The sequence below is a fragment of the Cornus florida genome, unplaced genomic scaffold (assembly GCF_030987335.1).
Source record: "Cornus florida cultivar Cherokee Brave unplaced genomic scaffold, ASM3098733v1 CherokeeBrave_3.0.0_Hap2_Chr11, whole genome shotgun sequence".
NCBI classification, from domain to species: domain Eukaryota; kingdom Viridiplantae; phylum Streptophyta; class Magnoliopsida; order Cornales; family Cornaceae; genus Cornus; species Cornus florida.
The window spans coordinates 94618220-94641586 of NW_026775581.1; the positions used below are offsets into that span (position 1 = coordinate 94618220).

The window sequence follows — 23367 nt, forward strand, 5'->3', positions numbered from 1 at the left end:
TTTAAAAAATTTAATAATCATAAAGCAGGATCTCTCTTACCACCATGAACTTGTGGACTAGTGTTTCACAACTTATAAACCTTCTTGTGGTACTTTATGAACGTGCGTAGCACCTTTCTAGAAGGTGACTCTCAAGTGGTGTTTTATTCTTTTGAGAGCAAAAGCATAAAACAGGCCTAGAGATTGGCAAACAAGTACTTTCATTCTGGACGTGCATAGCATCTTTTCAGAAGGTGACCATTAATCAATCTTGTTCTAATGGATGGTTTCTAAATGTGTTTTTATGCTTTAGATAGCAAAAGGCAGGCTTGATGTCTGATAGTCCCATTCAGGGTAAAAAAAAAAAAAAAAAAAAAAGGAGGTTGTGATAGTCATAGCCGTTGGAGAACAAGGGATGTCGTAGACTTGTTTTGAAAATTATGAACACCAAAGAGATATCTATTACTTTTGTAAATGCATTTTAAAAAAAAATCATGAATGCCAAATGGGTGGAAAAAAAGTCAATATCCTCACAACGCGAGGAATTGAGGTAGGTGAGGGTTTGGTTATCCAAAGTTTAATGTCACAATCGTGAACACTGAAGGGGTGAAAAGTAAATAATATTCTCACAACGTGAGGTGAGTCAGTTCATCCAAAGCTTAATGTCACAACCAAATGGGTTAGGTCACCCAAAGCTTAATGTTACAATTGTGAACACCGTAAGGATAAAGTGGACAACATCCTCACAACGTGAGGTGGGTCGGCTCATACAAAGCTTAATGTCACGACCGTGCAAGCTAAAAGGGTGGAAGGCAGACAATATTCTTACAACACCAAATGAATGAAAGGCAGACAATATCCTCACAACGTGACGTGAGTTAGCTTACAATACCAAAAGGATGGAAGGTGATAATAATCAATACTCACAAAATGAGGTGAGTCAGGCCATCCAAAGCTTAATGTCACGTGCCTAGAGTTTCATATATATTTATACATGATACATGGAGCCTTAGTGACCACCTGATCTTGAAGTGGAGATTGATGCTAAATGCAAACTTAGTCAAACCATGATGATTTAACCATGGATGGCTCCAAAGGGTGTTTTGGCTTTGGGAAGCATGATGATTTAACCATGGACGGCTGCCGAGAGTGTTTTGGTTTTGGGTTCATCCTTATAAGATAAATGAGTTTATGTCTACATCAATGACATGAAAAAATCCTAGTCCTTTTCTTAGAAAAAATATCTTCACTTTCCTAAAGTCTCCAATTCTCTAATATTGATGTGGTGGAGGAGCATGGTTTTGAAGCTTATGATAAACCTTATATGTATCTTTTTATTTGAAGAAAAGTTACATGCATTTAGAGGTGTATAGTTTCATTAGTGAACTCTATAATTATCAATTGACCAATGGATATTTTTTAAAGAGAGATTAGGAGTTTAAGTCTAAGAAGAAACATGTGTGTGTGAGTACCAATTAAGAAAAAAATATATATAATTATCAATTGCCGGACAATTTTATGCATGTACACAATTTAACCACAAAAAGTAACATAAATACACACATACAAACATTTATATACTGGGAGGAAAGTAATTTATGGGAAGAAAAATATCATGTCGAACATGTTCCACATGAGTCATAATTCATATGAATAATTGACATAGAAAGTGGGAAATTTGGGGTGAATATATGTCTTGCAAGGCTTCAACCAAGGCACACTAGGTTGTATTACAAAATTTCAACCCAAGGATATGCCTATTGGTTGTATTGAGCTTTTGCTGAGTCTGATTCAACCATCCAAGTTGCAACCTCAAATAAAGCTATCCATTCATTTGAGAAAATTCAAACTACGTGTCCCAATAGTTTGCTTCTTCTCCTATGTGGTATTTACATCAATTTGTGGACTCCAAATCTTTCTAGAAGTCAAACTACAATACATGGTAATCAACTCCCCGTGTTGCTTTTCACCATTTCTCTGTCTGATTATGTTGAAGAATTTTTCCGGAAATGGCGGCCACGAGTGCTGCTTTGAAACTTGGATCTTTCGATAAGGAAGAAGCCATTTGTTCTGCCAAGAACCGTTGAAATTCCGGTGAATCCACTCTCTGGCTTGTGTTTTTAGCCTCACTGTTAGGTTTAGGCTTTGTTAGGTCAAGAGTAATGGTAGGTCCAGATGAGTTGAGTGAAGCTGAGCAGGGGACTGAACCAAGTGTCATGCAATGGTTAGAACCCGATGTCGCCTCCATACTTGAAGGGTGTGGATGGTTGTGTTCACCTTCATATGTTGCAACCAGGATTGATTGATCTTCAACACTTCTTTGCACCTGAACAGAGAAAATATTGCATAAACAGCTTAGAATCCTATCCAATCTTTTTCCAAGCTCAACTTGCCTAAGAAAATTGAAACTACATATTGCAATTTTGGATGTCTTGTGGGGAAAACCATTTAATTTTTTTCGGGATTAGGAAGGCGAAAATCCATCCCCTTGAGAGTGGAATCATTGTAGAAGATGCATTGTTTTCTGGAAATGATTGAAAGAAAGTGATTTCAAGAATTGCTGAATTATTTGAAATCGAAAAGAAGTTTCAAAGGAACAACCTATTGATTTTTCAAGAGGGTCAAGTATAATAATCTTCATCAGCAAAATTAATCTTAAATTTTAGTCTTACCTTCTTTTTGACAGGGCAGCTAGGAGCAAAGGAGCATTTGAAGTAAGCTCTAGGAGAGGGGTTGTCTCTGGTGACCTTTTGCCCATATTTCCTCCATTGATATCCATCCTTCACTATCTGAAATTCATATATTGTTGCTCAACATTAGAAACAAAATCTTTGCCAAGTACGATACCAGGCCTCGAACCCTGTCCAGAGGGTAGAAGTACAAATAGACTCCAAACCCGAAGAGGCTTGCAAGGATTGGTAGTAATATCAGAAACAAATTCTTCTATGTATGAACCTTAAAATGAAGCCTTAATAATGAAAGGGTGTCAAGAAATCTCGAAGTCCAATAGGAGTGTAGACTTACAAGGCTTGTATCGGATGCTTCAGTTCGAACATAGTTCCTTGAAATTTTCGCCTTCACGTGTTCTTCCCTGGGCTTCTTGCATGAATCTTCATCACTTGAGCTACTCTCTGAGTTCCCAGTTGTTGTTCCATTGTTAATAGTATTGTCATTGTTGTTGTTTGTGGTGCCCTCGGCCTTTCTCTTCCTCGATACAGTTGGCTCATTCTTGCTCATATAATCCATCAATTGGCCTCGCAAAGCATTGTAGTTCTCACACATCACAGTTAACATTTCAGTTAGCTTCTTGTTTTCTGCGCTCACCCGATTCAATTCCTCCACTAATGCACCTGCCTGAACACCAAAATAAAGGAACACAACTTTAATCATTCTTGATCAAGACTTATATTTATATAGTATCAAAGAACAAGTTTGCATATATGGTTATAGGGTGAGCATTATGGTTGGTCCATTCTGACCTAGAGGTTATGGGTTCGTAAATGAGAAGAGTCTCTCTATATAGAGATAAGACTGTCTACATCTGACCCTCCTCAAACTCTACAACGACGGTCTAGCCCAAAGGGTCATCACCGAGTGTGGTCTTTGTTAATCGAGAGAGAGAGAGAGAGCTAGGAGGGAAAGACTAGGTATAGATATAGATATGTACACACATGTATAAGTATAGAAATAAGTGGTGTTGTATAAACTCACCTCTTTTTTTACTGAGAGCCCCCTCCCCAACTCAATAGAATTGCTTTGCAGCTCCATATTCTGAGAGCAAGAAGTATAACAAAGATTTCAAAATTTAGCAACTCATCATCAAAGTGTGCATCACAAGAACATTTGGGCATGACCCAAACATAAATAAATAAATAAATCATGAATCTTCGCATACCGGAGCTTCGTCGAGAAATCTCAAAGGATTGATATTGAGATCCAGTGAAGTATCAATCAGATTTTTGTATTCCATAGCAGCTGAAAACTTGAAACCGGAGTAGAAAAAATCCAACTAATCTTTTTCAACACAGATGCTCTTGAACTGGCCAAGTGAATTGTTATCCAGAAGCAGCTAATGAAGTGCAATATATATAGAGATAGTCCTTGAAGCTATCTATATCTTCAACTTGTAGGAAGAAGGAAGGAAGGAGACTTTTTAGACAGAGGAGAGAGAAAGTGTGTATTTATTATAGGCTGAATGGAAGGTGGGCGGTTTTTGAAAAATTAACGTGTGAGATTTCGGTTGTTTTTTGAAGTTCTTCCTAGCAGTCAAAGTCAAGCCCACCCTAGAAAAAGAAGAATGGAAACATGTATCTGTCACATATACATATACATATATATATATATATATATATATATATTAAGCATATGTGGATATTTAATTGAACAGAAGTCTTAAATTGACCCGATTCTCTCTCTCTAGCTGTATCTTAATGTCTTATTGGTGGACTACTTTTTTCAAGTGGGGGTGTGGGGGATTGCTTTCTTGTCACGTTTTGCATCATTTTCCACGTTACGTAAAGTTTTATACTATTTATTTTTACTGTGTGATCTTATTAAGTGCTTATGTTATAGTCTTATAGCTGTTTCTTTGTTTTTTATTTTCAACAATCTTATAGCTGTCTTATACGGTCTTCTTGTACATACATACATATGTATATATATATATAACAGGAGACAATACATGGTTATTGACTTATTGATTATTATATATATCTAAAATGGCTAATGTTTTTAAAATATAATTCAAACATGTTTGAATTTTTAAATGTGTTGATGAATTTGTGGTTGTCCAAACTAAGAAGGATGAATTGTTCCATTCGAATTTGTCCTCTATTTGATTAGTGCACATTATGTCACTTGTATGGCGTCAAAGGTGAATGAATGTTCAAATTACAGAAGTTGATAAAATAAAATATTTTAGGGCAAGAGAAGCCGTCAGTGTAGGTTCTTGCTAGTGAAGCTGCTATCTATTTTTGTTTGTTGCAGCAAGTAACAAGCAAAAACTTTAGCACAAGTCACCATGTACCACTCATTATGTAGATGGACTATTTGAAGGACATTATCATTGTATCGATTGACTATACATTAAAGGACATGAGCTCAACTTGTGGTTTGATAACACTTTCCAGAATTGTAAGTATAAAGCGTTTAGGGTGCGTTTGGATACACAAGAGATAAAAGAAATGATACTATTAATTAAGAGAGATAAAAAAATGATAGTATTAATTTTTATTCATATTTGGATAGATAGGAGATGAAAGAAAAGAAAGAATAGTCATTATCGTTTGTATAAGATAGAGGAGAGAAAAATAATAATAATAATAATAATAATAATAACCAAATTACTATCATACCCTTTTATATAATAAGAAATGATTTGGTATTATCAAAATACCACTAAACCACTATACTTTCTCTCCCTATCTTCTCAATTTTAGAGCAAAATTGAGAAGATAGCTATCCCTCCTTATTTTTCTCTATCCTCTCTTTTCTCTCCATTTAATTCACTCAAACACAATGGACCCTATCATTTCTTTTCTTTTCTCACCTATCTATCCAAACATGAATAAAAATTCAAAGTTTGCGTTTGCGTTTGGATGTTTGAAAAAAAAATGATAGTATTAGTTAAGAGAAAAATGAAAAGAAATAATAGTATTAATTTCTATTCATATTTGAATAGATAGGAGATAAAAGAAAAGAAAGGACAATCATTCTTGTTTGGATTAGATAGAGGAGAAAAAAAAAATATATGATAATAATCAAATTACTATCCTACCCTTTTATATAATTAGGACTTAAATAGAATGACAAATCTATATATTTATTTGTGGAGGCTAATTTTGGTATTATTAAAATACCACTAAATCATTATGTTTTCTCTCCCTATCTTTTCAATTTTGGAGGGATAACAATTGAGGGATAGGGAGATATCCCTTCCTATTTCTTCCTATTATCTTTTTTCTCTCCATTTAACTCACGCAAACACAATTGACCCCTATCCTTTCTTTTCTTTTCTTTTCCCTCCCTATCCCTCCAAATCATTCCATCCAAACACACTAGTGATAATAGATGTTACGGACACTTAAAATTTATCACATTTTAATACTTATTTTTTAAGTAATTTTTAAAATTATTTTATCAAGCAAACTTAGTTGAATAAGTATTAATGACCCAATTGGTAGGTTAGAAGGAAAAGGAGTAAAAAAAAGATAACCAGGAAAGAACAAGTTTCATTCGTTTGGTAGATAAGGAGGAGACAATGAAGGAAAAAGATGATGCATAAGTCATTCTTCTTTGATTTTCAAATTTTTATTCCCCCAAAAATGGACCCAAAAGAAGGTTATAATTTTTTAACAGTATAATACTATCGTTTATATTAGTCATCTCCCTCTTATTTTTTAACAAACAAAGTAAGTGTTATCTCATTCCATTCTCTTCCATTCAACCAAATATAAAAAAAATGAATGACATTGTCCCTTCCCTAGTAACGTGTCTCACACATCTATTCTTCTCTCACTTTCATTGAATTTTCTTCTTCATACCAAATGATGAATTGTGCTATAAAAAAAACACATAATATTTTTATATACACATAATATGGTACTTTTTCTACCTTTCAACATGAGATGTGGGGGGTTTAAGTCTCCGAGAAACGAGTGTGTGATTTATTTGCCAAAGAAAAAAAAAAAAAAAAAAAAAAATTTCTTGTATGAGCTTTGCTCTAAAAGCCTCGGTTCCAGGCCTATGATCATTCATTTTCGTTCAAATCAACGTTGTTCCCCTATTCGACCAATCAATAGACATTTTTCAATATTTAAATATTTAAAGTAACTATTATGAAATAAGAATTTTTATTTATGCTTCATGGATAGGAAAGAAAAATATATATATATTAAAAGTAAAGAAATTATGGATGAAACATTTCTAGAGAAGAAATGAATTGATTGATTTTTTAACATTCTTTATTTTATTTATTTTATTATATTATTATCTATTTTTTGTTAACAAAAAATCAACCCATTCGGCAACTTTTTGAACTCTCGGGCTTGGTCTGCAAACCGGTGCATTATTAAAGTTGAAATCCGACCTTTAATGAGACTTAAAACGAAGATTTTTAAAAAATATATATATATATATATATCCTCAAAGATCTTATCAATTAAGTTAGCTCAAAGTTTTTTGTTGGTGAGCCTAAAGTGAGTATAGAGTGTCCGTGCACATGACATACCACACATTTTTGGAATCTTTGGATATTATCCTCACAACGTGAGAAGGAATGTACATGTACGATAACAAAAAAAATGTGTCTACCGAATAATAAAAGTACGTATGTCCCAAAAGACTAAACAGAGAAACCCTTGAAATAAAACTTTGAAATTTGGTCTGTTAGAAAAGAGAAGTAATCAACTGGGAATTAAAATGCATTGAACTGGATTAGTCCGTGTCAAAGTTGGCCGCCTGAGACTGTGATGTGTGTGAGATAGAGAAATTTGTTGAGCTCAAGTAAATCCTCATCATATTCATAATATTCTATATGGATCCACCGTCACTATGAATCATTTTTATTGGAGTCAATTACTATATTTTTATATAAAAGGTGTCCTCGTGTGACGTAGTCCTGTACGAGCCAATGGGTTTTGAAAGATCTGGATTTATAGGTACAATTTAAAATTTGACTTTTGAAAATTTAGAGGACTTCCTTCCACATGAAAATTATTGAATTTTATTTACTTATTTATAAAGTAAAGTGTTTCCACTAGTTAAAACCTTTCCCTTATTTTTCTGTTGCCACGTGGATATATTGGACGCTTCTTTGTCGACCTATTCTATTTCTATGTTGACTCTTGTCTAGAAAACACAGCACCTCCTTGGATAATATTAGTTTAGTTTCACATTCATATTATGCCTAGATACACATAAAATTAATTAGATTCATCACAACATAGAATTCAATTTGAGTTTGATATACAAGGACAACTCACTAAAAATCAAAATGTATTTATAAAAAAAATATTTAAAATATCCGTACATGAAATAAAATGTATGCATATTTGATTTATGTTGCTGCTTTGTGGATTCCGATCATCACTTTTCATTGTAAATACTCATCATTGATAGTGATATTTCACTTTCCATCCAGATCTGGTGGGCTCATTCGGACGCATTTGGACCAGGCGCTTGACTTAATATTGAATGAATGAATGATTGAGCCTAGTTTTGATGTCAACTGTAATAAGTGGAGGTTTATTCATTTATTCAAAAACTTAAACTATTGAATAGTACTGCATACTCACTCATTTCATTTTCCATCCAAATTCGATATGGGATAAGTACTCCTTATAACAATAAACGATTATTTATGAAAGTTTGTGAAATGATGTATCAGTTAGAATTTAATTTGAGTTCGATATGCAAGGACAACTCACTAAAAACCAAAATGATGTATGAGTTAGAAGAGAGAGAGTTATTTGGCTTAGCAAAAAAAAAGACAAATAACTTTTAGAAAAATTGCTTATAAAGTATGCATTATATTTAACATAGAAAAAGATACAAAAATAGATTACACATATATACTCCTTTCAATTCATATGAAATAAAGACAAAAATTGAGGAATATCTTGTTGGTATTAGCTCCATTCCTCTCCCCCACAATTAACATTTTACTCAAGATACTTACGATGTTATCATAATCATAACTTAGAAAATAAAAAATAAAATTCTTTGACTATGAAAATAAGAATTAAATAAATCTTTACCATGCCTAATGTTTGAGAATTAAAAATGATAAAATCTTAGACAAAATCACCGTCATAAATTGGACGGTGCGGTAGCAATACGTCACAGTCTTGAGCTCATGACCTTCATCAACCAAATCAACTCTAAACCCAAAAAAAACAATGAAAGTCAAGACACCTAACCCGAAGACTTTACCATGGACCATTGACCATAATAGCCTCAATAGGTACACTTGCTGTACTAGTGGGACTGATTGTTAATGTTCACTGAACCTGTATGGTTTGTCTACGTGTGTCCACATTCATGTACCGGTTTAACCTTATGTCCATGTCCAATTAATTGAAGGACTGAGGAGAGAGAAATTTTGAAAATTAAGAAAGAAAAAAAACAAAATTTCATTGAATTCAAATGTCTGGGGTCTTGGATTCTAACCACATGGTTTGAGAAAACTTTGTTAAAATTCAACGACGTGGATTGATTGGAAAATTTACGGAAAAGCCAGAGGACCCGAACCAAGATATGGGTGAAATTAGTGGGTCCCAGTTTGATTGGCGGCTAATACACAGAATTGTGTGGAAAATAAATTTGTCCTACTGTTCTTTTCCACTTTAGTTGTTGAGCAAACTTTCAAATAATTTTTTAAATTATAACCAAGTTAATGCAGTTTATGGTTGTGGAATGCTTAATTAGGATTTTGGGTATAATACAAATGCACTTTAGTCTTCAAAGTACTGAAGAAATATTTTTGGGTCTTGCTATTTTTGTCGAGTCAATATATAACTCATAATTCATTTGACACGAATTTTTTTGAAGTCCAGTGGACGTCAAAAAATATCATGTCTAAAATTTGAATTATTTTTGGTGTAAATAATTCTTTGAGGGGGTGAATGTAAGTATCAACTAAAAAAAAAATTTGTACTAATTCTTTTTGTTGCAATTTTTTTGAAAATTTAGATTAAAAAAATCTATTTTCGGATAATTGATTTCTATCTTTTAAAATATATTTTTTATTTTTTATACTTTGTTCAGTAGGAAAGAAAATTTTTGAATGCAAGGAAGAGAATAAGGGATAGATGAGACATTTCTAGAGAAGAGACTATGTTCTTCTCGGTTTGATGGAATAGAATAAAATAAACTCACAATTTATTTAGTTAGTTAAAAGAGAAAAAAAGTTGGAGTTTTTAATAGTAATTTATAGATGATAGTATTATAATTTAAAATTGTATAATCGAAGATAATATTGTAATTCAAAACCTTCATAATAACATCACTTATCTTTCCTCCTTTCTTCTACCCATATTTGAAGAGATGAAAATTTGTTAAAAATGAATGATACCTCCTATTATTATTTCTTTCATTATCTCATTTCCTCTCTACGAAATAAAAGAAGTTGAAAATTTGTTCTTATTTATTATCCATCATCTTCCTTCATTCCCACCAAATATAAGCATAAGTTATCAAAACAGTGTTTCTTGAACCAAATGTGCATCTTTTGCATGTTGTTATTATTATTATTATTATTATTATTATTATTTATGTGTATGTAAAAAAAAAAATAAATAAATAAAATAAAAAAACAATTTTGGAGAACAGACAAAACTGAAAACATTTACGAAGTATTTTTCTTTGGCAAGTGGATGTGCTATAAACAAAGAAGAATGAAAATACAGAACAAAGAAGGGGCATACTCCAGAGTCCATACCAGACCAAAGTTGCACCAAAGAAAGTGTTGAAACTCCAAATCAACCGAGAAAAGTTAGGTAGCTAAAAGCGCATTTGGGTCTGGCTCTTGGTGTAATATTGGATTAAGAATTGAGATTGGTTTTGATATCAATTATAATGGATCGGTACTTGTTCATTTACTCAAAATCTCAAATTATTGGGTAATGCTGCATACCCATCTATTTATACTCAATCACTTTTATATCGAGTTCCAATGTGAGACAAATGACCCTTGTTACACTATAATTGTATAATTTGAGAAAACAAAAAACAAGGTTGTACATATATTTGGTGCATGCTGAGAACAAAAACCAATGGCATCTTCTTCTAGTGTGCTTCTAAATTAGGCAGAATCTGTTGGTTTCCAAAAAACCATTTTGACAAAAACCCATGGTTTTTAATGATCCTCTTCAACAGCTAGACTTAACCTACGGTATCTACCCATGTAGAAAAATGTAAAAGAAGAATATTAAGATGTGGTCCAGATTCAACTAGTCTTTAGAAGGTTCTGATGATATAGTTTCATGATCATATATATATATAGTCAATATCACAAAGTCTACCTCATTTGAAAAACACCTTCATTTCTAAAGAAAGCCATATGGGTACTACAGCAGCTAACAATTTTGACACGGCTTCCTACCATTTATTTCACTAAATGACTCTTGTTACAAAGCAACTTCCCTAACTTATATTCATCAAGAGGGGGGAAAAAAGTTGCCCTAATTTTATTGATTGATTTATATTTCTCATATGTCAATTGGGCACTCTTTATTTAAACTTCCTCCTTTAAAAATTTAAAATCTCTCACATTAAATTAAATGTCTCAGTTTCATACAATGTTTTGCGAGGGAACAATTAAGAAGAAACATACTTCTTTTGAGAGTGTTGCAACGATGTTGAACATGTGTCTATCATGAACATGCGTGAGATATAGCCGAACACGTATTTGACACTGATAAACAGTTCTTGAATTTTGACCCTTTTTCTTTTTCTTTTTCTTTTTCTTTTTTTTTTTTTTTTTTTTTTTTCAGAACACAACACATTTGGAACATTTTTAAGACATGTTAATTAATTTTATAAATTTTTTTTTCCAAAAAAATGTAAGAATTTTAATGAGGTGGGTTTGAGACAAACCACTTTTATCCCAAACTCAAGGTTTAGGCTTACTAGCTTATTAGTTTTAATAGAAGTACTAATCATCTAATTGCAGTTAGAGTCTATTGACTTTGTTGTTGTAATGGTAAAAACGCTTTTATAAGTTGTCATAAAAGTGTTGTCACTAAAAAATATGTTAGATGTTTGGTAATGCAAACACTTTTTATACTTAAAGCACTTTTAAATTTATTTGGCAATAGTATTTGCTTTAAACACTTTCATCATTAATTTTACTGTATTACTCATACAATAATAAACGTGTACATTATTCAAATGTAATTTCATTCCCTTAAATTAATAAATTGAAAAATACTTTTTACTAAACCGTTAAGATACACTTTCAAAGAGGATTCCTAATAAAAATAAATAAATCTTGAGATATTATTTTATGTCTTTGAAAAATAGAAAATATTTAGAATTTAGAATATTATAAGCTAAATATATAAAATGTAAAATTGGGTTGTAAATATAGAAAATGTGGAATTAGACTTTAAAAATAAAGGGGATTCGGATATGAAAATAAGCTAGCAATAATACTCATAGCATTGCACCAAATGTTCTATATATATAAAAAAGATAGGTGTTATCATATACAAAATAAAATAATGGTGATAAGAGTCCCAGCTAAACAATTTTAATTACCAAACACCACAAAATGTTATTTTTTAAATTGAACGCGTTTTTATTGGTTACAAATGCAATCCCAAAAAGGGTCTTGGTATCCAACCAACCCAAACTTTGGCAGCTTCTGCAGGCCCAATTGGGGGTAAATGGGTAATTACAACATGACTGCTCAATTGGGCCCTCCTCCGTGAGACAGCACACCTGTCACTGCTCCCCACTCCCCCAAATGGGCACGTGTGAAGAAAGTTAGTGTGATGCCATGCATGACATCATCACCGAATGGCCACGTGGAACACCTATCCACAACTCAGCATGCGTTGGGGGTCATCAACAATTGTCAATTTCTTTAAAGATTTTAATTGTTCTTGCTTTAATCATTCATTAGTAACATGGGGGTGAACTATTTTAGTCTTTTCTAGATCTTTCCTCTTTTCTTTTCCCTTTCAAGTTAGGTCTTGAAACTACGTCTTGTTGCCGATGACCAATCTACATAATCATCATAAATTGAGTAAGAATAAATATATATTTAATAAAATTACATAAAATATAAATAATTATATATATATATATATATATATATATATATAAATCAGTGGGACAGGCTTGTCAATGTGTATACTCTATATCTCTAAGTTCCTTAATATAGATTAAATGTTGGTCTTTGAACCTAATTCAAATATAATCCGATCACCACAATCAATTTTATCCATTCAACAATTTGAGTACAGATACTTCGACATGCTAGTACTTAGGAGAATCTGATTTTCTATGAATACTTTGTTTATTTTCTTTCTATTATTTTAATTATAAACTATAACCCGTCTAATATTAATTAATCTTGATATATAGCCAAAAAAAAAAATTTGTTTACTTTTGAATCTCGTGACTCTTATCTTTACAAAATAAAGTGATAAAAAAAATTATCTGGACGGTATGACTCATAAATAAAATCATACCACCATGGACTAATTATTGGAAATCACATGATCAGGATATAGTTCTTGATTGATTTTTTTTTTTTTTTTGGGGGGGGCCTCTGAAACTAGCACTTACGTTTGGAATCAATTTTTAGGATTTGGAAAAGGAATTGGAATTGAAATTGAAATTAGAATTAAAATGAAATTCTCTTTCCATGTTGGAACAAATTGGATTTAAAATTGAATTTGGAATAAAAATAATATTATACCATTTTTCACCTTGTTTAAATAATAAATGAAATATTTATTTTATTGTCAAATATGTTCCAAAGTTTACATCAAATAAACAAACAACAAGAAGCACTCCATGATATAACTCAAATATAAAATTTATTTAAAAAGTAAAAAAAGAGCAATTATTTATAAATTAAAAATTAATTTATTAAACTACCACCAACATACTTAAAAAAAAAAAGACTAAAAAAAGTAAAATAACATTGGTGAACAGTGATATGAGAGAGTAGTATGGAGTTAGTTAAATAACTTTGAAGATCAAGATATGACATATGCTTGTAGATATTTTATAGGGATAATATCAAATGAGAAGAAGACTAGTTTAAGTAAATATTATACAAAGTTAATCAATGTAATATCATATTTATCTTTCAAATTTTATCATATTTTGATGTTTTAGACTGAATTTAAAACACATAAAAAATGTTGTTTGAAATTTCATAACTTTAAAATATAATTTGTAATAGATTCCGAAAAATCGTAAATCCTATTAAATCCAAAACATTTAAAACGCCTAGAACACATGTTGAAATAATCATTGAAGTTCAATTAATAAATATAGCCGAATTAGGAACAGTAGCTTGGTTGTTTTATTTGAGGATTGATTGATGGAGAATATAAAGTCTTCTAGTAGGAGTGTGGGAGTTGACTATACAGATATAAACTAAACACACACTTTTTACACGTTGTGTGAGTGTTCACATCAACACGTTTTCATTTAGTAATACTGTATATGTGTATTTAAGCACGTGTGTGTTTTAGGTTCCACCTGTATGGACCTCGCCCTTTTTTTTAAGAAATTGGTCACATTTACAATGATTTTGCTATCATAACAATACAAAAAGTTTTAAAGATCAAGATTGTTTCTATAATGTCTCTTCTTTAATTGTCTGAACTGTGCAGGGGAAGGATTTGTAGATGGAATTTAGTGGAATCTGAGTGGATTAAGAGTGTGCGAAGAATATAGCTAAATGAGAAAAGACTGTGTGAGGTCAACACTCTATTGTGTTAACTTTTGTTTTGATTAACGTGGTTCGGGTTTGTGTTCATTTATCTAGTAACGAATTCAGAGTTCAAACAAAAATTTTAAATTCAAATAGAACTTTTAGACTAGTTTTTTAAATAAATAGGTCCAAAGATCTTTTTATTAAGCTCGTTTAACCGGTGTAAGAAAGAGATGAAAGAAAGGAATAATACACACACTCAAGAATTAAGACCATATGTGTGTGAACGAGCGAACGAACAAATAAATAAATAAATATCAACTCTCTTTTATATATTATGAAGTTATATTTTCGGCCCGAGTAACAAAAAAAAAAAAAAAAAAATCCAAACATTTAATCCTTTGTTATTCGTATATGAAGCCCAACCAAACTAAAATAATTTGGTCTCTTCTAAAAAACAAAAACCAACAAAATAAAGCTCACAGTGAACCCAAGGCCATTCAATACACAGGTCTATCTAGACTTATTCAATGTCTTTCCACTTTTTCCACATCCACGATCCATTCTCTACCCTTTACATAATCAAACCCTAGCTCACCATGCACTTTTTAATTTATAATCCAGGACTAGGCCCAACACAACAAGTAGAAAGCCCAAGCCCACATCATCATCATCATCAAGAAGGCCCATGTCTTCTAGCATAGATAGGTTACTACTAGGTACACAAAAAAGAAGCAAGGACCGGGTTTGCAGCGTGGTTCGTTCGTTTGAATACAAGTTTAGGGTTTCTTGAGTTTTAAGAGCACAGACAGCAGTCTCTCTCTCTATCTCACACATCATCATCATCATCATCATCATCATCATCAAGAAGAAGGCCATATCTTCTAGCTGAATCGACTAATCTCTCTCTCATGTACGACTCCTCTCTCTCAATATATGTATATATGAATATATGGTTTCTCGCCTTTACAAAAGATTAAAAAGATTAACTTTTAGGGTTTAAGAAACCAAGGGTGCTAATTATTTAGTGAAGGAACCTGAAAATTAGTGTTTAGGGTTTGTAACGAAACGATTTGAGCTCTGTTATCTTAGTATATATTCAGTATATATTCATTTGTGTTTGTTTTTGTTGTTACTTATCAGGTGCGTAACATTGTGTAATGAGTTACTGGTTTTGATATGTTGATATGATTAATGGTCATATTTCAAATTGTATCTTTTATCATATCTACATATATTAAATCCTTGTATTGGTTTCACATTTCACATTTATTGGTATACTGCGTTTGGCAGCTTAAGATTTACCCTTTGGAAGGGGAATTGAAGATGATATCAATTCCAATTTCAAAGCACGGATTTTTCATGCTATTAAACGGAGTGTTGGAAAATTTAGAAGCTGCAGGAACAAGATGTTAATTTGGTTCCCTGTTTTTACTGGATGAAATGTAGATAATAATGGCTGATGAGGAACCGAAGCCCCTTGCTTATGTACCGGAGACGATATTGAAGAAAAGGAGGAGCAATGAAGAGTGGGCAATTAGAAGGAAACAGCAGTTGGAGCAGAAGATAAGGAAAATCAAGGGTGATAGTTTTGTCATCAGGAAGCCGGAGCAGTTCATCAAGCAGTTTCGAGACAGGGTAACTACGATTTACGTTATCACAGTGTAGTTGGTGCTTTAGATGGCATTTTTGTTTTGGTTAGTTGCATTGTTATTTAGTTAGATTCTAGTGTTTACTTTTGTTGATACCTACGAGAGTCTTCGCAGACTTATTAATCAGTAATGATGACCTTATTGCTTGAAACTTTAAAATTTTATTTTGGCATTTTGATCAGTGACACTATGGAATTTTTTTTTCTTTTTTCCTGTCCTTGACTGGAAAAGTTAGTATTTTATGTGGAAATAGGCAAACAACAGCAATTTAACTGAGACCCATTTAAGTAAATGAGAACCAAATTTGTTTTGCCCCGTGTCTGCTACAGCTTATATTGAAATGTATTAGAGTTTTCCGATTCTTAGAGCTTGTATTAAGGCTTGAAACCCTTTTTGTGAGCATATAAATTCAATAACTAATTACAAAGATTTTGATAAAAATAGGAAAGAAAAAAAAAAAAAAAACTTATATTATATATATATCTATTTTTTTTTTTTTTGGATAAGTAACCATTGATATATTTGAATTTTTTTAGAAAACAACTCAATGTATGCTTGCCAAATGTGAACTTTCACTTAATGGTGTAGGCAAAGACTAGTATCAAATATCATAATATTTGGATACAAGAAGTCACGTGCTTAGATTTTGATGATTCTATGTTATTTGAACCTTTTAATAGATACACTGTGGTGTCCATTTAGTATATCAAGCCTGGAACAGTTATTCGATGTAAATTTGAGATGTATGTCTATTCAGTAGAGGAACTTTTTATGTATTTTTGGATCCTCATGTGAGATAGGATGTTGCTGTTGTTCTTCCTCTGTTAGATATGCTATTTGGTTACTTGTCTTGTAATAGACATTTAGATAGTTAGGTGCCTACACTCATTTCATGGATAAATGTCTGGGTAACATTGATGATACTGTTTAGTTCAGGGTTTATCTAGGGTCCCTTGTGAAATTACTTCTGTTCAGAAGAGTGCACAATTAGGCTATAGCCAATTTTATTACACCTATATAAGTGGCTTGTTTTAAGATTGAGAACTGGTGCTTCATTACATGCTTACTATAAAGAGAGATGAAGACTGGCTAACTTCATATCCGCATGCACTGCCACTAACTGCATTCTATCTCCATTGGCTTAAACTCCTGACCTCTTAAGTTGAGTTTGGTTGAAATCTGTCTAATGTAATGCCTCTGTAAATTCCTCTCTCTCTCTCTCTCTCTTACTTGAATCCTTAACCTCCCATATGAGTGGGGGATGAGGTAACACTAGGGAACCTTGTTCTGTAAAATCCAAGTCTCCAACTTGATCCACGATAAATCATCTAATGTTCTTATTTGCTGATTTACAACCAGGAATTGGACCTCATCCAAATGAAAAACAGGGGAAAGAGGCAAATGTGGAAATCAGAGGCACCAGTATCCAAGCTGCTTTTCATCATTCGTATTCGGGGGTGGGTTATTACTTCTATGGTTGCAATGTTTTCTCCTCATTTATGCTGTTTATGATTTTATTTGTTGTTTAGTTCTGATATTCGCCAAATAATTTCAGAAAAAATGACATGCATCCAAAAACTAGAAAGATGTTATACTCTTTGAGACTCAGGAAAATCTTCAATGGTGTCTTTGTGAAGGCAAATGAAAGGATAATAGAAATACTGCAGAAGGTGGAACCGTTCATTACATATGGGTAAGACACAATCTTTAATGATATAATTTGCTGCAAATAATATATATTTGATGTTCATGAGAGAGGATAAAGCTGCATAGTGGTTTTTCTCACAATAAATTTGTGATTTATAATCTGAACTAGTTTGCTTACTGAAGATGATGGAATGCTAATTTTTTTTATTTGTCTGCATCTTTATAGATTTTTTATTTGTATTTCATCTTCTTAGTAGTGATTCTGATGTGAAGTACAATACTGGAATTCATTATATATGTCCACATATACTGGAAGTTTCTAGCTTCTCATTAGTGCGAGATCTACCATCAGTCTTCCAATCTAGTTGTATTTTCTTACTAGGTTTTCCGTACAAATTTAAAAACACTGGGTTTCTTGGCTATAGTAATTACTGGTTTTCCAGTGTCTTAGCATGATAACCATGTGCCTTGTAAATGAACTCTTCGAAAGAATTTAGTGACTTGTGACACATTAGCTCCTTGTTAATGACTAATGAATTTTGATCAAGCCGTCACACTATTTCAAATGCTTGGTTGTCCTTGCAGCTTTTACTGGATGTATTTAAGTTCTTTATTTTGCCCTCTGTTATATTTAGGAAAAGGAATTGTTGAGTTGAGTTTATGTTGCCCTCTATTGTCTTGGGTAGCTAGTCATAGGATGGAGTGTTGTACTCTCAGCATGTTGTGTTGGGAGAGAAGGATTTTGTGACGTGGATGGCTTCATAGGGCGGCAAGTTTGAGGTACATTCCCACTGTAGGGTCTTTCTGAGGGGGAGCCCATTTTGGTCCCCTTGTATGGCATACTAAAGCCCCTCCAAAGGTTTTTAATATTTTCTTTTTCTGAGTTGGATGGCTGGGTTAGAAAAATCCTTACCATTGGCAAACCGATTGGAAGAAGATGATCATTGTTAATTTATGTTGCATGTTCGAGAGGGATGAAGAGTTGGTGAACCACTTCTTGACACACTGTCCAGTGGTTAGAGATACTTGGGCTGTTCTTTTGTCACTCTTCAGGAGGGCTGTCGGTTATTCCAAATTTGACCATCTAGGCATTGGCTAGTTGGAGGGATTGCAGAGTATGAGAGGAACAGCATCTGCTCTATATATTTGGGGGATCATCTGGTGGAGAGAAATAGGCGTTCATTAGGTGTCTAGGTGTCAATTTGTAGGTTGAAGTTTTTATTTATTTTTATTTTTATTTTATTTATTTATTATTTTATAAGTAATAGGCGTGCATTTTTTTGTGGGATTATCTGGTGGAGAGAAATAGGCGTTCATTAGGTGTCTAGGTGTCAAATTGTAGGTTGAAGTTCTTGATGATTGAGGTCTTTCATCTTTGTCAATTTTTAGGTTGAAGGTATTCATATTTGTTAATTAATCCTTTGTAGAATTGAAAGTATAACTCTTGTATGGTTTGCATACATCTGTTGTGCACGGGTTGTGCTCCCTTTGGTGATCTGTTAGTATACTTGTAAAAGAAGAGTTGGATTGAGCTCAGTTAAGACTTAAACTCTCTCTCTCTCTCTCTCAGAATCGCAATTTGGCTTGCCCATGGATACCTGCTCCCACTCTGACGGGTTTGGGGATTTTAATTGGGGATTGGGGCAGGTATGGAGAATGGAAGTAAAATTCTGTGCGGTTTGGGGTGGGTTGGGAAAGGGGTCTCGGACTTGCACAGTTTGTGTTAAAAATTATGTTACATGGACTCGGGTTCGGGTATTGGACATGGGTATGTATCCATGCGTCAGACGTGTTAAATCTCCAAATAGAAGGACACACAGACACAGCTAAATATTCATTTTATTAATTATTTGATTTTATTTTCTAGAGTAAAGTAATGTTTTTATCTAATATAATATTCAATATAGGCATTTAACTTATTTTAAAGTAATAATATAATGTAATTGAATGATTGGATATGCTTTTTAAGTACGTGTCCAACCAAAAGTGTCAGACACATATCCCATACCCATGTCCAAGGGATATGTGTTCGACACGGGTACTTCACTACTTTTAAAGAGTCCATGTAACAAATAAATTTACATGAAAGTACCTATATTTATAACATATATATTGAAATACCCTTGGTCTAATTAACCCCAAGCCCTAATTATCTGCTGCACAAATGTGTGTCAAGCTGCATATTTTATTTTGTTTGCTCAATTGCATGCTCTGGATCTGTCATTTACTTCCCTTGAGCCTGAAACCATCATGGACAAATGTGCTTTTGCCAGAAAGAGAGAGGGATGAGGGCAGAGGTGGGGATTGCAATTGGGGTTGGGGATGTAGAATACGATTTGAGGGGCGAGGTGGGGATGGGGAATGGTGTTCCCGCCCCAGTTACCTTTTTTACTCTCTCTCTCTCTCTCTCTTAATTATGATGGAACTTGCTCATGAGCCTAGTTGGGTTATTGGTTTCATTAAATGAGTGGACTCCTGACTATAAAGAGAACAAATAAATTAGTACTCAAATTCAGACAGATCATAGTAGAAATGCCTCATGAAAAATTATAATAAAATTTAAATCGCTGAAAATCCATTGTCAGGACCCAGGAATCTCCTTTTCTGTCTTCTTTAGTTGGAGATTTATGATAAAATTTCTTAGATAGTCATCAAGATATAATTTAAAAAATATTTACTGGCTTTTACTTTACTACATTGAATCTTTTTGTAGTGTATTTGATTATAAACTTGTTTAAGCATTATGTTCTTGAGCTACATAAGAGTTCACAAGCTTGGCCAAGTTGTGCACTGGGTTGCTTAAGCTGTCCTATGTTTTGTTTGAGCTTTGATTGAGTTCGACTTGTTCAGGCTTTAGAACAAGGTTAACTGAGCTTATCAAACATCCAAGCTTGGGGTGCTTCCAGGGGCTTACTGTTTATATGAGATAATTTTATCTGCTAACACAAATGAACCAACAATGGATCTTAGCATTTTGTTCTTATTTCTTATCAAAAAAAAATTGTTCTTTTTTCTCAGTTAGGTATCCTAGTTGTGTTTTACATGCATTCAGATGAGTAATTGTTGCTGCCATTAATAAAACTTATTAAAAATAAATGAACTAAAAATATATTGTTGTTGCCGTTAAAAATTGAAAAGCTTAAGGTGGTTCTACAATTCAATTGTCAAAGTTTCTTTCATTGTTTATCAAATAAGCTTTCTGGTTCAGTTCATGTGTTTGGCACTTTGGTTGTGCAACTCTTATTTCTGCCATGGTATGACACTAGAAACGTGTTCAGACTTCAGAGTCTTCAGACACGAACAGTCTAAGAATATATCAATGTGGTTTTCATTAACCATATCGATCCATTCTCCTCAGGCTAAAATAGTTATAGTTGGGACTTGGAAGTCCCCCTGAAAAGTGGTCATGCAAATGTTATTATCTTCAAAGCAGCCTTACAAATTCACATCCAACTTAAGAAGATTAAGCAAATTTTGCTTGTACCTGGCTTTGTGAAATTTTCTTTTTTTTGAAGATATCCCGATGTCAACATGGTCTACTTGATATTTTGTTTGTGAAAATATCCTATAGTTACACTAGTAAGATTTTTGCTTGTATTTGAAGATATCCAAATCTCAAGAATGTGAAGGATTTGATTTTCAAGAAAGGCGTGGCAAAAATAAACAAGCAGAGAGTTCCTTTGACAGACAATAACATTATTGAACAGGTACTAAATAAGTTGTCTGCTAAATCGTTGCATGGTTACCCAGTTACATTTGCTGCCAAGTTTTCATCATGCTCTCATTTTTTACTTGCTTTCACTTCTTTAATAGGAACTGGGGAAGTATGGCATGATATGCATAGAAGACGTTGTAAATGAAATTGCCAATGTCGGTCCACATTTTAAGGAGGTTACTAGTTTTCTGTGCCCCTTTATACTCAACAAACCGGAGAAAGCATTGAAAGGAAAGAAAAAGGTGTACAAGGATGGAGGAGACAGTGGAAATCGTGAGGATCACATCAATGAACTCATTAGTCAGATGAATTAGCATTGCTAAATATGTCCTTCATAAGAGATCAAATCTGTTCAGTGTAGTTCGTGTACCCGAGATTGGACCTTAACTAACCTGCGGTGGCATGTATCTAAATTTTGAGACTCGTTCCTCTTGGTTTGGTTTGGTTACTGGAATTCTTTTAATATTTTTATCAAATTGTTGGTGTTTGCAGCTCTTCGAGAGAGTGTAATAGTTGTGATGCTTGTAATCTGGTTAGGGTTTTGAATCTGAGATGAACATCTCTGGCATCTAATTTTGCAATTGTTATCACTTAAAGAGATTCTTCTTACCATTTTTGTGCTTCTATTAGCCCTATTACTAGTCATATTAGCGCTACGGTTGAGAGATGGCCTTGGAGATTATCAGATTGGCGCTACAGGTTCCTGGTCATATTAACTATTTAACATGGCACTGTAATTTATATCGTATTCCTTTTGCCTCGCGGTTGTGGTGTGTCCTAAGACTGTAATACACAATCTTTTTAAAGAGGGGTGCTGCTATCACTTTTTGCGTGGTGTTTTTTAAATTTGTGAAATTAATTGTCAATTTTGGAATTTTTCTCAGTTTTTGATTGATGTACAACCATATGTGATATTTATTATATATAATAATGAACCAATAAATTATTTAAAAGGTAAAGAACTGATGAATCTACAATACCAAGAAAGGATAATAAATCCTTGTTATGTTTGTTGTCTGCTTCATATTCATCATTTTTTGTTTATGTTATTTACTTGATAAAAAGCCTTAATTATAAAAATGAATGCAATACGAGGCCTTTTATATAACGTTTTTTTTTTTTTTTTTAAAAAAAAAAACACCTGAGCTCCCAACCTAAAATGAATTTACAAGTTTGCCCTTTTCAACCTTGGTCCACAAACACATATATATAAACAAAGGCCTAAAATCGAAGAAGTTCATGTTGGATGCAGGTCAAGGGCGTGACGATAATCCATCTAAAGTCTAAACTCCCAGACAAAAAAATGGAATATGCAAGTCCGGGCTCTAATAAATGACATATCATCATCCATAAACAGTGTCGAAAAAATCTTACAACCATTATAATAATTTTTCATGCAAAACAACTCATGTGGTCAGCCATGCTAAGGCCGCCCGCCATACCTAGTTTCATCAAATCAACACGTGCCTTGAGCAAGATGGACAGACTTAGAAAGGAGGTACTTGAGTGCTCGATGGTCAAAAGCACGCCCAAGTTGTCATGTCAGGCCATCATACTTACTTTCATCAAATCGACACGTGCTCTGAACAAGGCCGACAGGATTAGAAAGAAGGTACTGAAGTGCCTGATGGCCGAAAAGCACGCCCCAAGTTGTCATGTCAAGCATGGCGCCAGAGCCACCTTCAAGACATCACATTCAGAGGCAAAACATCCAATCCGTATCGGCCACATCATACCCTCATTTGCGTAAAAATCTTTCGTCTCCGATGTCCACGTGGCAATCATCCAACTATTGACCTTATTTCTCCACCACTATAAATATACAAACTTGCATCTTTGAGCTCCAAACCTTTTTTATATACTTGGTTTTCTTTTCCGGTGTAGCTCTTAGCTTCCCTTCATTACACTTGATGTTTCTATAGTGTAACCAGTAGCTCTAAGTTTCCTTACTTGCCATTTATAAGCTTTCATTAGTGTAA

The 23367-nt window shown here is 33.2% G+C and overlaps 2 protein-coding genes across 2 annotated transcripts; one reads left to right on the forward strand and one right to left on the reverse strand.

Moving 5' to 3' along the window:
- Positions 1–1574: 1574 nt before the first annotated feature.
- Positions 1575–4179, reverse strand: LOC132284561 (probable WRKY transcription factor 40). The gene is made up of 5 exons (XM_059786670.1): positions 3875–4179; positions 3691–3750; positions 3004–3333; positions 2652–2768; positions 1575–2305 (listed from the first exon to the last, which is right to left on the reverse strand). Exons 1-5 carry the CDS (start codon positions 3947–3949, stop codon positions 1946–1948), a joined length of 942 nt encoding a protein of 313 aa, XP_059642653.1. The 5' UTR covers positions 3950–4179; the 3' UTR covers positions 1575–1945.
- A 10917-nt stretch (positions 4180–15096) lies between these two features.
- Positions 15097–22234, forward strand: LOC132283258 (large ribosomal subunit protein uL30y-like). Its single transcript, XM_059785187.1, has 6 exons — positions 15097–15287; positions 15824–16012; positions 17386–17483; positions 17582–17719; positions 21278–21380; positions 21487–22234. The coding sequence occupies exons 2-6, from the start codon at positions 15830–15832 to the stop codon at positions 21700–21702; spliced, it is 738 nt and encodes a 245-aa protein (XP_059641170.1). The 5' UTR covers positions 15097–15287; positions 15824–15829; the 3' UTR covers positions 21703–22234.
- Positions 22235–23367: the final 1133 nt, after the last annotated feature.

Bases quoted from the DNA above. Each gene is read 5' to 3' on its own strand.
- LOC132284561 (XM_059786670.1), bottom strand. From the start codon at position 3,949: ATGGAATACAAAAATCTGATTGATACTTCACTGGATCTCAATATCAAT. The intron at 3,751-3,874 runs GTATGCGAAGAT...TCTTGCTCTCAG, and splicing joins GATTTCTCGACGAAGCTCCG to AATATGGAGCTGCAAAGCAA. The intron at 2,306-2,651 runs GTAAGACTAAAA...TTCTCTGTTCAG, and splicing joins GCTGCCCTGTCAAAAAGAAG to GTGCAAAGAAGTGTTGAAGA.
- LOC132283258 (XM_059785187.1), top strand. From the start codon at position 15,830: ATGGCTGATGAGGAACCGAAGCCCCTTGCTTATGTACCGGAGACGATA. The intron at 17,484-17,581 runs GTGGGTTATTAC...AAATAATTTCAG, and splicing joins TTCATCATTCGTATTCGGGG to AAAAAATGACATGCATCCAA. The intron at 21,381-21,486 runs GTACTAAATAAG...CTTCTTTAATAG, and splicing joins ACAATAACATTATTGAACAG to GAACTGGGGAAGTATGGCAT.